The 15,586-nt window shown below is 41.4% G+C and overlaps 1 protein-coding gene across 1 annotated transcript; it reads left to right on the forward strand.

The window, feature by feature from the left end:
- The first annotated feature begins 294 nt into the window (after window positions 1–294).
- LOC145351349 (putative G-protein coupled receptor 139) lies at window positions 295–5,783 on the forward strand. Its single transcript, XM_080200966.1, has 2 exons — window positions 295–364; window positions 4,855–5,783. The coding sequence occupies exons 1-2, from the start codon at window positions 295–297 to the stop codon at window positions 5,781–5,783; spliced, it is 999 nt and encodes a 332-aa protein (XP_080057092.1).
- Window positions 5,784–15,586: the final 9,803 nt, after the last annotated feature.

Raw genomic sequence — 15,586 nt, forward strand, 5'->3', positions numbered from 1 at the left:
TTTCAGGTTTCCCACAATACTTCCAGTTAATAATATGAATATAACAAAAAAAATTAATCGCTCCCAGCTCATCAGTATTTATTTTCTTTTTAGAAAAAATGGTAAAACAATATGTTCATCATTATCTTTGGTCTACATTTCCCTTAACTGTTTGTGAAATAAGCAAAACTAATACTATTTCTTATATAACCAGTTTAATTGTCTCAGCGGGGATTTCTCCCCAGTATAAATAGTGGTTCCTTTCAACCTAAGATATTTCATCATTCAGTCACCGTTGCGTGTAGCTCACAGAAGATGGGATATCCATTAATCTTTCAGATAGAACGCATCTACTACCCAGTTCTTGCAGCTATTGGCATTACTGGTAAGGATTTGAATTCAATATTAATGATGTTATCCAAAGTTCAAGTTTTGGTACTCTTCATCTTTTCCTTTTACGGTAATATAATCAAATCACTCTATCTGTTATAAAGCCACAGCTTAGTATTAACAATTCAACTAAGAATAGCATTACTGCTTTCTGTGGGAAGTTTTCCTATGAAGTTATGTAGTTTCTTCAGAGTTTCCTCACGCTGATATTGCTGGAGTCTTCCCCTACTGGACATTCTCACTTCAAAAGCAAATCCGCAATAAAAATCTAAATATTTATGAATGCCGTATTGATTTTTACATAAAGTTAAGTAGAGGACATGTTCAAACTGGGTCAACAAGCTTTCAATTTCAGTTGTATTCACTTGCAAAAATATTGAATGCTGTAAATTAATATTTAGCAAGCTTTTCTCTGTGGCCTGAACGTTAGTTCATTTTACATATAAGTTCAATTACACTTTGAATGTTCTGAAGTAATTTGTTTCCTCCATTTCGGATGGAGCAAGCAAGCATTTCGGTAACTGTAACTTTCTGAATCAATGGAAAACCACTGCTTATTCTCTGTGTCTATTTTCCTTTGTATATTTCCAATGATCATAAATGCCTGTGTCTTGTTTACCAACTTTCATACAGTGGACAGTGTTTTTAATTACCTTATGTAGCAAAAAGCTTAAATTTGATACCCTCTATTATATCAACTTTTCGTTCTTTGCTTCTCCAGACGCTCCATGTTAATCCGTCATTTCGGTGATGTTCCAGTAGATCCTCCATTCACCAGTTCCATGAATGCCTCACGATCATTCTGAAACATATATCCCTGAATATCACCTCATGCTCTGGCTCTTAATAATTCGTGATTATTAATTGTTTCACAAAACTCTTGTTTTTTTTGCTTTTCTTCTGTGTGCCTCTATAAAGCCTGCAAACTTTGTCAGCAGCTTTCCCATCTTGAGCTGTTACTTTTATTGATGAACTATTACAATAGTAATGTAGTGGAAGGGATAAGAAAATATAGAATGAAATGAATCTCGGATCATATTAAAGCAACATTTGCAGCTGAAGTTTCATTTTCGATTTATATCCCCTATGGGCCCATCTTTTATTTTTAATATATATTATAATGATCTGCTTTTGATTTCCAGCGGCACCCTGTCAACATTTAATCTGTGTTAAATTTTTTCGTGCTTTTCTACACTTCCCACTTTGCCATTGTACTTGTTGAAAAGATGCAGCATTGATGTGTGTACCTGCACAGCAGGAGTTCTTCCACGTATATCCAATTGTATTGTGAAGTTTATACAACCTCTCAGAATATTCCTTCCTTGGAATCCAAACATTTATACATACTAGATTTGATATGCCGTGTATTAGAAACTTTCATCTTCAGTCTCTTCCTTCCTGAAGTCTGTTACCTTCCTTGCTAATTAATATATGTTCCTGCCTCATATCATTTGTATATTTCCAATTATTCTCTGTCTAACCTAATTCAGATTATTAGTATTTTTGTGCACAAGCAGTGGACCTGATATCCTTGGATACCTCCTTAAAGTTAAAAAAAAGTTTACAATTATTTCCAGCGTCTTTGCGATTGAGTTTCTATTACCGTGACACAGCCCCTGATGTTTTTCTTGGACACACATGAGCAGAGAAAAAAATAGGAAAAGAAGAAGAAGAGAATCAACAGGAAGATTCAACGTAGTTGAAGGGATGAGAAAATACAGAACGAAATGAATCATGGATCACATTAAAGCAACAGTTGCTGCTGAAGTTTCATTTTCCATTTATATCTCCTATGGCCCCATCTTTCATTTTAATATATATTGTAATTATCTGCTTTTGACTTCCAACAGCACCCCTGTCAACATTTAATCGGTGTCAAGTTTTCTCGTGCTTTTTTCTTCTTCTCACTTCGATTGTCATTGTATTGTTAAAAAGATGTAGCACCTCTAACTTGGCTAAGAAGAGCAGGAGTTTCCTTTCCCCGAGATTTTTTCGCCTTTGGAATTTGCTTCCAAACAGGGGCTAGTTTACTGAATATATGCAACACTGCGTAAGGCTGATCTTGATTTGAAAGGGGAGTCAAGGGTTGAATTAAATTGAATTGATTTGATTTAGTGTTGTCACATGATTTATTATACAGTGAAAATTATTGCTTCTTGCACGCAAAATAGACAAAAGATACCATTTGTAGGGAATGAAAGGAGAAGGTGCAGAATGAAATGCCACAGTTATAGCAAGGGTGCAGAGAAAGATCATCTTCAAATGTTCGAAATCAGCAGGGAAGATACTGTTCTTGAGTCAGTTGGTATGTACAGCAGGCATTTGCATATTTCTTTCCCGATGGAAGAATGTGGAGGAGAATATGTCAGGGGTGCTTGGAATCCTCAATTGCCAGCTTTTGTCAGACAGGGCAAAGTCATTGGATACGAGGCTGGTTTGTGTGATGGGCGGGCTTCTTTCACAACCCGTTTTAGTTTTTGTTACCTTAGTGGAGCAGGAGCCATACCAAGATGTGATACAACCAGAAAGAATGGTTTTTATGGTGCATCTGGAAAAGATGGTGAGATTCGTATTGGACAAGCAACATTTTCTTAGCCTTCATCTGAAAGTAAAGGTTTTGGAGGGTTTTCTTAACTATTGCATTGGCTGCAGGGATGAGGACAAGTTGTTGGCGATCTGGGCACCTCGATCGCCAACAACTCAAATCTCGGCCACTTCAACTTGTACACATCCTGTACACAAGTGCATCTCCTCCACTCCATTTCCTGAAGTCGATAACTATCTCAATTTGCTGTCATTGATGGAGAGCTTACTTTCGTCGCACCAGTTCACCAGTCATCCTTTTCATGTACACCGTCTCATCATTGTTTGACATCCAATCCACTACGGTGACCTTATCATCAAACTTGAAAATCGAGTTGGAGGGGAATTTGGCCACACAGTCATAGGTGTCTAAAGAATTTACTAAGGGGCTGAGCAAACAAACTTGTGGGGCACCAGCATTGAGGATGATCGTGCAGGAGATATTGTTGCCTATCCTCACTGGCTGCGGTCTGCAGGTTAGAATGTCTGGGAACCAGTCACAGTGGTAGGACATAAGCATCAGACCGTGGAGTTTGGAAATTAATTTTGTAGGAATAATGGTGTTGAAGGCTGAACTGTAGTTAATCAATAGGAGTCTGACATAGATGACTTTGTTATCCAGATATTCCAGCTTTGAATGTAGGGCAGGGAGAATGTGTCTGCTGTTTACCTGTTATGCCGATAGGCGAACTGTAGTTGTCCCAGGCAGTCTGGGAGACCAGAATTGATTTGTGCCATGACTAACCTTTCAAACCACTTCATAATGATGAATGTCACAGTGATAGTCATTAAGGCACACTGCCTGGCTTTTCTTTGGTGCAGTGATAGCGGTCATCCTCCAAAAGCAGGTAGAGAACTCAGATTGGTGCAAAGAGAGGTTAAGGTATCTCCATCAGTTAGCCTGTGCTGGATCTGAGTGCCCGTCTGGGCACCCATCAAGGGCCTCGCTTTCTGTGGGTTTACTTTTGAGAAGGCTGATCTGACGTCTTCAATGGTCACCTTGGATTTCGGTTTGACTGAGGCTTCCGAGGTGAAAGGCATTGTCTCATTGACCTCTTGCAGAGGATGTGTTGAGCTCGTTGGGCTGCAGTGCTTTGCTCCCCGCGATTCTACATGACTTCTTCTTGCCATTGTTGTCTCATGCAGACCATATCATAGTCGCTGCGAGTTAATGGAGTATGGAGTAACCTGATGCTCCAAATTGGTCCAGTACTGACTTCTGGCATCTTTGATGGATCTTTGTAGACCGTATCTGGTTATGAGGGTCGGGAAAGAGAGTGGATTAAAGCCACAATTGGATCGCTTACGATGTTATTTAATGTCACAGCAGGCTTGTGGGACCAAGAACCAACTCTATCTCTATTTACTGTGTTCATCCAGTTCTGATAAATGCTGTTGCCCTTTGGTTATCCATCATTTACCCTGATGAGATGTTTGAGGCTGTGAATTTAGAGCTAGCCACTGGGTTCCTTGCCCTGGGGACTTATGGAATCAGTTTTGTTTAATGTCACACTATAGTTTCCAATAGTTAGCTTTGTTCCACTCCACATTAGCAGCTTTAGTGAATGCAATTTGATATAACGACCTTGGCCTTGTGAATTGTTTTGCATCACCATTTCTCATTACCAGATCATAGTGACTTTAAACTGAATGTTCTAATTTTGTCTCACTATTAACATTAGTTGCCAACCAAATTTTTGCTGCATTTACTTCACTGGCATTTTGCACCATTAACAGTGTCAAAATGTCAACATGCATTTCACTGTTGTGCAGGAACTAAAAGGAACAAATGTGGTGCAATTCCTGTACAATTGGAGATTTGACATTAACATCTATTAAACTGTTTTTATATTTCTACGTGAATGTTCCCACTGAGGTGTTGATATTTCTTATTCCCTACAGTTAACTCAGTGGCGCTTGTGATCCTGAACCGAGGGAAATGTGGCCTCTCCAAATGTGTCACGCAGTATCTGATGGCAATGACGACAGCAGATCTACTACTCGTCATCATTGATGTTATACTGAACCGAATTAATAATATTTATGTCCTAATTAATGTCTTATTCATTACTCCTGCGTGTTCGCTCAAAGTAGTTTTATTTCTTACAGTTTTACATTGTTCTGTCTGGTTCACGGTCACTTTTACCTTTGATCGCTTTGTAGCCATTTCTTGCAGGAATCTAAAAGCAAGATATTGCACCAAGAGAACTGCGATTGTGGTGGTTGTAGCTGTCGGCATTACCAGCTGTGTACGGTCTATTCCTCTTTACTTTATATTTAAACCTGCAGTAATAATTGAGAATGTACCCTGGTTTTGCATTCTAACATCAGATTATTATACCTCCTCTTTTTGGGCAATGTATGAGTGGATTGACAGTATACTAACACCGTTGCTTCCATTTGTCTTGATTTTGGTTTTCAATACTCTGACTGCGAGAAATATTATCATTGTCAATCGGCTTCGGAGGAGACTCAGGTACCAAGGCAAATCGGAAAATCATATTGACCCAGAAGTGGAGAACCGAAAGAAATCCATCATGTTGCTCTTTGCTTTGTCCACCAATTTTATACTGCTGTGGATTCCATATGTTGTACATTCCTTAAACTGGCAAGTTGTAAACTACAATTATACAGACAAAAATGTTAACAATCCAACATACGTCATCCAGCAATGTGGATTCATGCTACGACTTTTGAGTTCATGCACAAATACTTGCATTTATGCATTAACCCAGAGGAAATTTAGAGAGGAGTTAAAGAACGGGCTTAAATGTTCATTCATTGTAATTGTTCAGGTGTTTGCACGCATACATGAAACTGAACGGCAATAGGAGCATTATAACTCAATCTCCTTTGAAAATTTATTCAACATTGTCATGTGACAGTGATTGCAACATGGCATGTTGGTGGAGTACGAGATCAGAAACTTCAAAGTATATAACGCACTCAGATTATACTGCAACAATTTGCTATTTTGGTGTTAACATTAGGCTATGATGTTTCACTCTAGGCACGATTCTACTGGCACAATGGGAGGCTTTTACCAAAACAATTTTTATTTAACAATCCAGTTTAACTACAATAAATGAATTAGCTTGCTTTTTTACAATTGAACAGTACTTGAAGGCAAAATATAATTCGTAACGGCTAATCTCTCACTGTCAGTTCCAATTCAAGCAATACTTTTCTTATTGACGTAAGCATAGATTTACTCATGAAAATACAGGCTTATTTGATTGCCTCAGTTTAACAGCCCTAAAGCTTTCAAAGGTCCCTTTTCAGAAAGAGTGAGAAAGCGACTGCTTCCTTTTGACAGTCTTCCCTACAAGTTTCCTCCCATTAAATATATAACTCTATCCATAGCAATCAAAATAAACAAAACCCTCCTCTGAAACGCCAGAGAAAGACTACATAAACACACGTGCATTAGCTCAGCTTAGAACAAATAACCCAGGTAATTATCGTGATCCACTTGCCCCCAGTTTAAAATAATTCCCACACAAATTGGTACCATGCAAATCAGATCTGAATTTTAGAAATACTCCTGACAAGAAACATGATATATGTGACACAGCATCATATCTCCACCATTTTTCTTGACATGAATTATATTTGCTATCGAACAGCTGGTTTTATTTCGAATATTGAATGTGACGTAATCTCCTCTAGTTAATCTTCGGGAAGACAACATTCTTGGCTCCTGCAGCAAACTCTGTCCACTTGCCTGTCATTATACCCTTCTCAATAGACACAATCTCATACTGATCAACACTGCTTACGTGTTGTGAGCCAACTTGTTAAGATGCTAGAGATCATATCTTCTTTATCAAGAAAAAAAAGCACATTCTCCTCTCTAACATTACCCATCCTTGTGGCAATAATTGGGTTGCAAAAACAATTAGCCATTGACCTGTCATCTGCAGATGGAATTATTCCAATTGTCTCCTAGTTATACTTTTCACTAACCAAGACATACTCATAAATCATTCCTAACTTTGAAGACCTAAGTTTGCATTCAATTCCACAGGCCATCAATTATGAACTCTCACCTCAACCTCATGTGTACTTTACGTCATGTTATGTCTTAATCCAATCCACATCCCACATCGACATACCAAATATGCTCATTTCATTACAGCAATTTTTCACTTACTCGCAAACTTTGTTCAACTATTTCAAGAATGTCATGAATTGCATGGCCAGATTCTGTAAAATGCTCCAGAAAAACCTTCTACCTATTTCCCTCCCTTTAAAAACTCTGTTAAAGTTACCTGTTCAAAGCAGCTTATCCCAACACTATCCACACATCTTCCATTCACTTGGCACTCAATTACGTTTGACCATGATTCTATGATGTGACATAGAATGATGGGATATATCTCCTGCATTAAAAGTTGTCACTTAATGCAAATCGTTCTCGTGTTCTCATATTTAGTTTCCTGCTTTTAAAATGTACAACACAGAAAGAAGTTGTTTACCCACGACATTTCTGCAGCTTGCTTTAAAAATGAAACGGTTAGATTAATTGTCAGAGACTATTATATTGTCATTTTTTTTTAATTTCATAAACTCTACAATAAAATGATTGTTCTTTCATTTATTAGCTGTGAATGTTTGATTTATCTTACTAGATACCCACTTCACTTCATAAAAATCTTCAGAATTTCAAACAAATTAGCAGATCATTGGTTAGACATTTTAGTTTTAATTGACAAGATTTATAATAATAGCACAGTTACAGATCAGTGGGATTAGTCATGTTACTTAATATTTGTGTGTACTGCCGAAGACAAGGCCAGAATTCATGGCTGTCTAGTTATGCTGTGAAGATCATGCAACTCTGCAGACTATATGGTGATTTGATCTCACAAATTTTACAGAGGGGAAAAGAAAGTCCAAGATATTGGTACAGCGATAATGAAATCATGGCCAATTTAAAACCTAATCACAGGGATATTTTGCTTGAAAACGAACTTTGAAGAAATAATATTTTCCCATAGTATTTCTTCTTTCGATAATGTTGCCATCAATTGAATGAGGTTCTGTCCGAAGTCAACTCATTGCCTGTGAGTTTTCCAATCTCCAGGCTCTGCATGCTGCTGATGGAATTCAGCCTGGTGACAGGAGTGCCAATCTGATTCTATCCTGAATTGTGTGAAGGTTCTTCATGGCCATCCAAGTGATTGTTTTATGTTCCATCTCAGCCCCTTTACGATCCTTGAATGTTCTGGGTAGTCTTTGAGAGACCTGGTATTAAAGCACATTTTTTCAGATTACCCACGGAGATCTATAAATTGTTGTGCAAGGAATTCACGCTGAGAAGAACTTGTTGAAAATACAGTCTACGAATATTTTACTGTTCCTGCATGCACCCGGAGTAATTCTCTGGTCACATTCCTTAATTCCCTCGACAATCTCTGATGTTTGCCTATGATTCGAAGTGGTTCTTTTCCCAGCCTCTTCAAACCCTCCCAACTGCACCTCTCTCAGGGTATGTTGTGAATGGGGAGATTTTTTCATCCTGTAAAACTTGAAAGCAGAATGACTCACATTTCATACAGGATTTTGAAAACTGTGCCTGTGATTGGGATAGAAAGAGCTGAATAAGACAAGATAAAGATTAAAAAAGAACACTGATAGTGAATGACATATATTGTAATTTCCCTCTCTCTCCCACACTGAAATTGGCTGGCTATTTGAAATGGGGGACTTTTGGTTTGACCCTTGTGGCAGTAATGTCCCAGCTTCTTCTCTTTCCCAGTTAGCAAACCTGGGAAAATGTAGGCATAAGGGATTCATTAAAGAGTGACCATTCGGAAAAGTTTTCAGTCGATAGGTAGAGTAAAGTGCAGACGGGCGTAGGGTTGATAGGATTAAGGAAGTGAATGGGTGGCTCAGGGATTGGTATGGGAGGAATGGGTTTGAATTTATGGGGCATTGGCATCAGTATTGGGGTAGGTGGGACCTGTTCAGGTGGGATGGGGTTGGTCTGAACCGTGCTGGGACCAGAGTCCTGGCGACTCGTGTAAAGAGGACTGTAGACAGGGCTTTAAACTAATTGGAGGGGGGAGGGTGCGAGGGTAGGTGACATTACGAGGCCTAAAGTTAAGGAGAGGGTACAGGTAAGGGTAGAGGCCGAGGATGTCCCAATAATAAAGGGAGTGGGGGGCGTGAGTATGGTTGGTGGTGTTCTGGCAAATAGGGTCCAGGTGAAGGCTGGGATGAAGGCACTTTATCTGAATGCACGAAGCATTCGGAATAAAGTGGATGAGCTGGTGGCGCAGATCGACACAAATGGATACGATCTGGTGGCCATTACAGAGACGTGGCTGCAGGGTGACAGGGACTGGGAGCTGAATGTACAGGGCTATCAAGTGTTTAGGAAGGATAGGCAGGAGGGAAAAGGGGGGGCGTAGCTCTACTGATTAGGGATAGTGTCAGGGTGGTAGCAAGGGATGATATTGGAGCTAAAGAGCAGAAAGTGGAATCGTTGTGGGTGGAGATTAGGAACAGCAAAGGGAGGAAGACGCTGGTGGGTGTCGTCTATAGGCCCCCGAATAATGATCTGGAGGTGGGGCGGGCTGTTAACACACAAATAAGTGCGGCGTGCAGGAATGGGACGGCCGTAATTATGGGGGATTTCAATCTGCGTATTGATTGGTCGACCCATGTTGGACGTGGGGGGCTCGAGGAAGAGTTCTTGGAATGCTGCCGGCATAGTTTCCTGGAACAGTGTGTGTTGGAGCCGACGAGGGAGCGAGCTATCTTGGATCTGGTGCTATGTAATGAGGCGGGTAGAATTAGGGACCTTGCGGTGAAGGATCCTCTTGGGGAGAGTGATCATTGTATGGTGGAGTTTCTGGTGCAGATGGAGGAGGAGAAAGAGGGTTCCCGGACACGCGTCCTTTGTTTGAACAGAGGGGAGTACGGTAGGATGAGAGAAGAATTGGCGAATGTGGACTGGGAGAACGCGTTGGAAGGTAGGTCTGCTGAGGAGCAGTGGAGGATCTTTAAGGAGATCTTTCTTGGTGCTCAGCAGAAATTTATTCCGATGGTCAAAAAGGACCGTAGGAGGAGAGGTAATAAGCCGTGGATAACGAAGGAGGTGAAGGAAAGTGTTAAATTAAAAGCGGAGGCGTTTAGAGTAGCTAAGAGTAGTGGGCGAGAAGAGGATTGGGAGAGGTTTAAATGTCAACAAAGATTGACAAAGAAGTTGATAAAGGAGGGTAGGAGAAACTATGAAGCTGGGCTAGCGCTTAATATAAAAAAGGATAGCAAGAGTTTTTATAAATATATAAAAAGGAAGAGGCTGGCTAGGGTGAACGTTGGACCCTTAGAGGATGAGAAGGGGGACTTAGTGGTAGGGAATGGGGAAATGGCTGAGGTCTTGAATAACTTTTTTGTTTCGGTCTTCACGGAGGAGGACGTGAATAATTTGCCGGGTGTTAGCGATGGAAAGGTGGTAGGACTGGAGGGTTTTAATGACATTACTGTTACTAGAGAGGCGGTGCTCGACAGACTGGAGGGGCTGATTGTGGACAAGTCCCCAGGACCGGATGGAATGCATCCGAGGGTTCTGAAAGAAATGGTGGAGGTGATAGTGGATGCCTTGGTGGTTATTTTCCAGGCGTCGCTGGATTCCGGGGAAGGGCCGGAAGATTGGAAAACGGCTAATGTTACGCCGTTGTTTAAGAAGGGTGCCAGGCAAACGGCGGGGAATTATAGGCCGGTTAGTTTAACGTCTGTTGTAGGTAAAATGTTAGAATCTGTCATCAAGGAGGAAATAGCGAGGCATCTTGAGGGGAATTGCTTGATAGAGCAGACGCAGCATGGTTTCGTAAGTCGTGTCTGACAAATTTACTGGAGTTCTATGAGGATGTGTCTAGGGCGGTGGATAGAGGAGAGCCAGTGGATGTGGTCTTTCTTGATTTTCAGAAGGCGTTTGACAAGGTACCTCATAAGAGGTTATTGCAGAAGGTCAGGGGACATGGAGTTGGGGGTAGGGTGTTAGCATGGATAGAGGACTGGTTGTCAAATAGGAGGCAGAGAGTGGGGGTCAATGGGTGCTATTCGGATTGGCGGATGGTGACTAGTGGGGTGCCCCAGGGGTCGGTGCTGGGGCCTCAGCTATTTACCATTTATATAGATGATCTGGAGGAGGGAACCGAGTGTATGGTGTCGAAATTTGCTGATGACACCAAGATTGGGGGAACGGCAAATTGCCCGGAGGGTGTGGAGAGTCTACAGAAGGATCTAGATAGGCTGGGCAAATGGGCCAGGAAATGGCAAATGGAATTTAATGTTGGCAAGTGCAAGGTGGTCCACTTTGGTAGGAATAATGGTAGGAAGGATTATTACTTACATGGCGACGGTGCGGAGGGACCTCAGGGTCCTTGTGCATGAGTCACAAAAACCCAGCTTGCAAGTGCAGCAGGTGGTCAGGAAGGCGAATGGGATGCTGGCCTTCATAGCGAGGGGGATTGAATATAAAAGTAGGGAGGTCTTGCTGCAGCTGTATAGGGCATTGGTGAGGCCGCAGCTGGAGTACTGTGTGCAGTTTTGGGCGCCGTACTTACGCAAGGATATTTTGGCCTTGGAGGGAGTGCAGAGGAGGTTTACTAGGCTGATGCCGGAGTTGAGGGGGTTGAGCTATGAGGAGAGGCTGAATAAACTAGGCTTGTACTCGTTAGAGTTTAGAAGAATGAGGGGAGATCTCATTGAGACGTATAAGATGATGAATGGGATGGATAGGATAGAGGTGGAGAGACTCTTCCCGCTCAGAAAGGACAGTAGGACTAGGGGGCACAGCCTCAAGATAAAGAGGGGGCGGTTTAGAACGGAGTTGAGGAAGAACTTCTTCACTCAAAGGGTGGTGAATCTCTGGAATTCTCTGCCCGTTGAAGTGGTGGAGGCTGCCTCGCTAAATATTTTTAAGACGCGGGTTGATGGGTTTTTGATAAGAGAGGGGATTAAGGGTTATGGGGAGAGGGCGGGAATGTGGAACTGAGACACGACAGATCAGCCATGATCTTATTGAATGGCGGGGCAGGCTCGAAGGGCTAGATGGCCTACTCCTGCTCCTATTTCTTATGCTCTTATGTTCTTAAATGCTGATTAATCTGGTTAGGTTTAGTCAATTCTGACATTGAAAATATGTGGAAGAGGGAAGTACGGTGAGAAATCTTGTGCCGAGACCAAGTCTTGCTCATAGAATCATACAATGCAGAAGAGGCCCTTCAATCTGAAAGGACCTGCACTGAGTCTGCACTGAACCATCAGACCTATTGCTAGTCGGCTCTGCAGCACAGTGGTTAGCACTGCTGCTTCACAATTCCAGGGACCTGGATTCGATTCCCGTCTTGGGTCACTGTCTGTGTGGAGTTTGCATACGCTCCTCGTGTCTGCGTGGGTTTCCTCGGGTGCACCGGTTTCCTCCCACAGTCCAAACACGTGCGGGTTAGATTGATTGACCATGCTAAAAATTGCCCCTTAGATTCCTGAGATGCGTAGATTAGAAGGATTAGCGGGTAAATATGTAGGGATATGGGGGTAGGGCCTGGGTGGGACTGTGGTTAGTGCAGACTCGATGGGCCAAATGGCCTCTTTCTGCACTGTAGTGTTTCCATGATTCTATTCTATGATATCCCTCTCTACACCCTGCCATCTTCCCTCCTGGCCCTTGGCTTGCCCAAGTCTAGGCCACTAAATAGATGTTTGCAAGTATGTATTATCATAAGCCAGCAGGACACTTGGTTTTAAGGACACCTCTTTGTCCACATGAACAAATGCTACTTCTGCTGTATTCCTTATAGAATTCCCTGCTAAAGAATATAAACATTCATAAAATTACAATGAACATTAGAATGCCAACAATGAAAAGAACTACACCTCGCACTGAAGCATTCCCAAGGAAGGCATCCAGCCAGTTTTCCAGTTGCACGGAGAAAAGGATATGTTGGTTATTTGAGCTTTTAAACCACCATTCTATTTTTTTAATGACTGAATTGATTATATTCTCTGAAGTATCCCGTATGTATGCACAACAACCTGATCCAATTAACACGCATTTCACCTTCACTTGCCAAGATAATATAGAGCATAGAACATAGAACATTACAGCGCAGAACAGACCCTTCGGCCCACGATGTTGTGCTGACCAGTTAAAAAACAATGACCCTCTAACCTAAACCAAACCCTTTCCATCCATAAACCTATCCACGGATCTCTTAAACGCCCCCAAACTAGGCGCATTTACAACTGCAGCAGGCAGGGCATTCCAATCCCTCACCACCCTCTGGGTAAAGAACCTACCCCTGACATCCGTCCTATAACTACCACCCCTTAATTTAAAGCCATGCCCCCTCGTGCTAGCTTTCTCCATCCGAGGAAAAAGGTTATCACTGTCCACCCTATCTAAACCTCTAATCATCTTATATGTTTCAATAAGATCCCCTCTTAGCCGCCTTCTTTCTAATGAAAACAACCTCAAATCCCTCAGTCTCTCCTCATAGGACCTCCCCTCCATACCAGGCAACATCCTGGTAAACCTCCTCTGCGCCCTCTCCAAAGCCTCCACATCCTTCCTGTAATGTGGGGACCAGAACTGCACACAATACTCCAAGTGTGGCCGCATGTCATGTCATTCGATTATGTAGCACCACAGCACGTACAGCATTCATCTCATCATTGATTTCACCGAGGGCAGTAGGTGTGTCATTGACCAATGGTTCCAAAACTGAGATAATGGCTTCACTCACAGTGGGGGAAAAAAAGAATGCTGGTTGTTTGAGTTTTAAACCGCCATTCTATTTTTTATGACTGAATTGGTACTACCTGTAAAGACTTGCATTGCAACCATTATTTTGTAAATTGAGTTTGAGTCTTTATATGCCCTGTTTGTGAACAGGACTCCCACTCATCTGATGAAGGAGCAGCAAGTGTTCAGGAAGTTAATGGCTTTTGATACCAAGGTTGGATTAACCTTACTGTGTTCACTCACAATTGATAGCCTTGCATATGAGTACAGGGCTTCATTATACCAGGAAGTAGTCTAACCCCACAAGTGAACGTCGTTTGCTCCTAAGAAGAGATGGTGGGAATGATAGATATATGGAACCACACATCCAGGGTAACATGGCCCCTTCAATCTTACAGGTAGCCATGTGTATGCCTTGTTTCCCCAAATCCAATAAGTGCTATTGAGAGTTGGTTAAGAGTACTCCCCCTTGAAGCAATATAGAATATTGTAAGTATGATCATTACTAGGTGGATCCATGCATATACAACAGTTTAAACTCAAAGTATTATGACATCCATTTGTACCCAAGTCCCCATCAGGACATTCTTTTCTTTCAATACATCATATCCTTCTCACCTTTGGTCCCATTTCACTAAAACTAAATCTTGGTGTTCGGCTGGATGTGTTAAAAAATAGGTATGTACATATTCTTGTGATCTGGTTCACTCTACAAGACTTACTTCCATAAAAATCTACTCTATCACAAAAGTTAGGAAAACTTGTTGCTAATTTTCCAGGATCTCTAAAAGTGGAAATAAGCTGATAACATATAATTAACTCGGGGCAGGACAGAGGCATTGATTGCAAAGTTATTCCTCCCTCAGCATGTTTAGGAAAGTGTGCACAAAGCCACATTTAGATAAAATGGGAGTTTTATCTTAAGTGTAAGCCATATAAAGGGACGTATTGACATGAAATCCCCAATGAACTGTCCGTGATAAAACTGTTAAATTCAAGAGCAAAAGAATGGAAACATTTACAATCATTTGTTGTGATCTATTCTCTGAGGTTTTCCGACATTTATTGTTTTTGTTAGGGAAGAAAATCAGTGTGACAGTTTTGGAACAGCATTACTGCAGACACACATTCAGAGCTCTGTCTGTCCATTGATGTGAACAATATACAACTGCTCATTGAAACATCAAATAAAATAAATGTAAGGAATAGGTAGTGCTGATGGAGAAAATGATTCACTGGCCTCATTCAAAGAACAAAGAACAACACAGCACAGGAAACAGGCCCTACGGCCCAACAAGCCTGCGCAGTCCACTTTTACACTCAGTGAGTGCCTCATTCCAATCCTTCTCCTACCTATGACTTTTGTCTACATCTCATGGACTCCACAGGAAAGGGGTGCAAATTTAGAGAATTATATGTGCGCCAGATTAAGAGAGATCCAATTTAGGGACAACTTATTAACACCAATCAGCCTAAAAGCACGTTTTTGGGGTGTGAGAGGACTGAATCTACATAACTTTTGGTGGCTACCCTTTCGGTGCATATTCAAATATTTTTCTTTCTGCATTCAGAATCCTTTCAGGCAGCGAGTTTCAGGTCTCCCACAAAACTCATTTAATTATGTGGATTTAAGAAAAGCATTAATCGCCACCAACACATCAGTATTTATTTTCTTAGAAATGGCAACACAATTTGATCATCATTTTCTGTCGTCTACTATTCCTTAATTGTTTGTGAAATGAGTGTAACTAATATTGTTTTTTATACAACCGTGTTCATTCTCTCACGGGAGAGTTATCCCTAATATAAAAAGCGGATCCTTTGAACCTAAAATGATATTTAATTGCTCACAGTCACCATTATACTAGTTCACAGAAG

The sequence above is a fragment of the Carcharhinus amblyrhynchos genome, chromosome 13 (genome assembly GCF_965287045.1).
Source record: "Carcharhinus amblyrhynchos chromosome 13, sCarAmb.v2.hapA, whole genome shotgun sequence".
Lineage (NCBI taxonomy): Eukaryota > Metazoa > Chordata > Chondrichthyes > Carcharhiniformes > Carcharhinidae > Carcharhinus > Carcharhinus amblyrhynchos.

Coding starts and splice junctions, on each gene's coding strand:
- LOC145351349 (XM_080200966.1), top strand. CDS start 295: ATGGGATATCCATTAATCTTTCAGATAGAACGCATCTACTACCCAGTT. Junction 365..4,854: donor TGCAGCTATTGGCATTACTG/GTAAGGATTTGA, acceptor TATTCCCTACAG/TTAACTCAGTGGCGCTTGTG.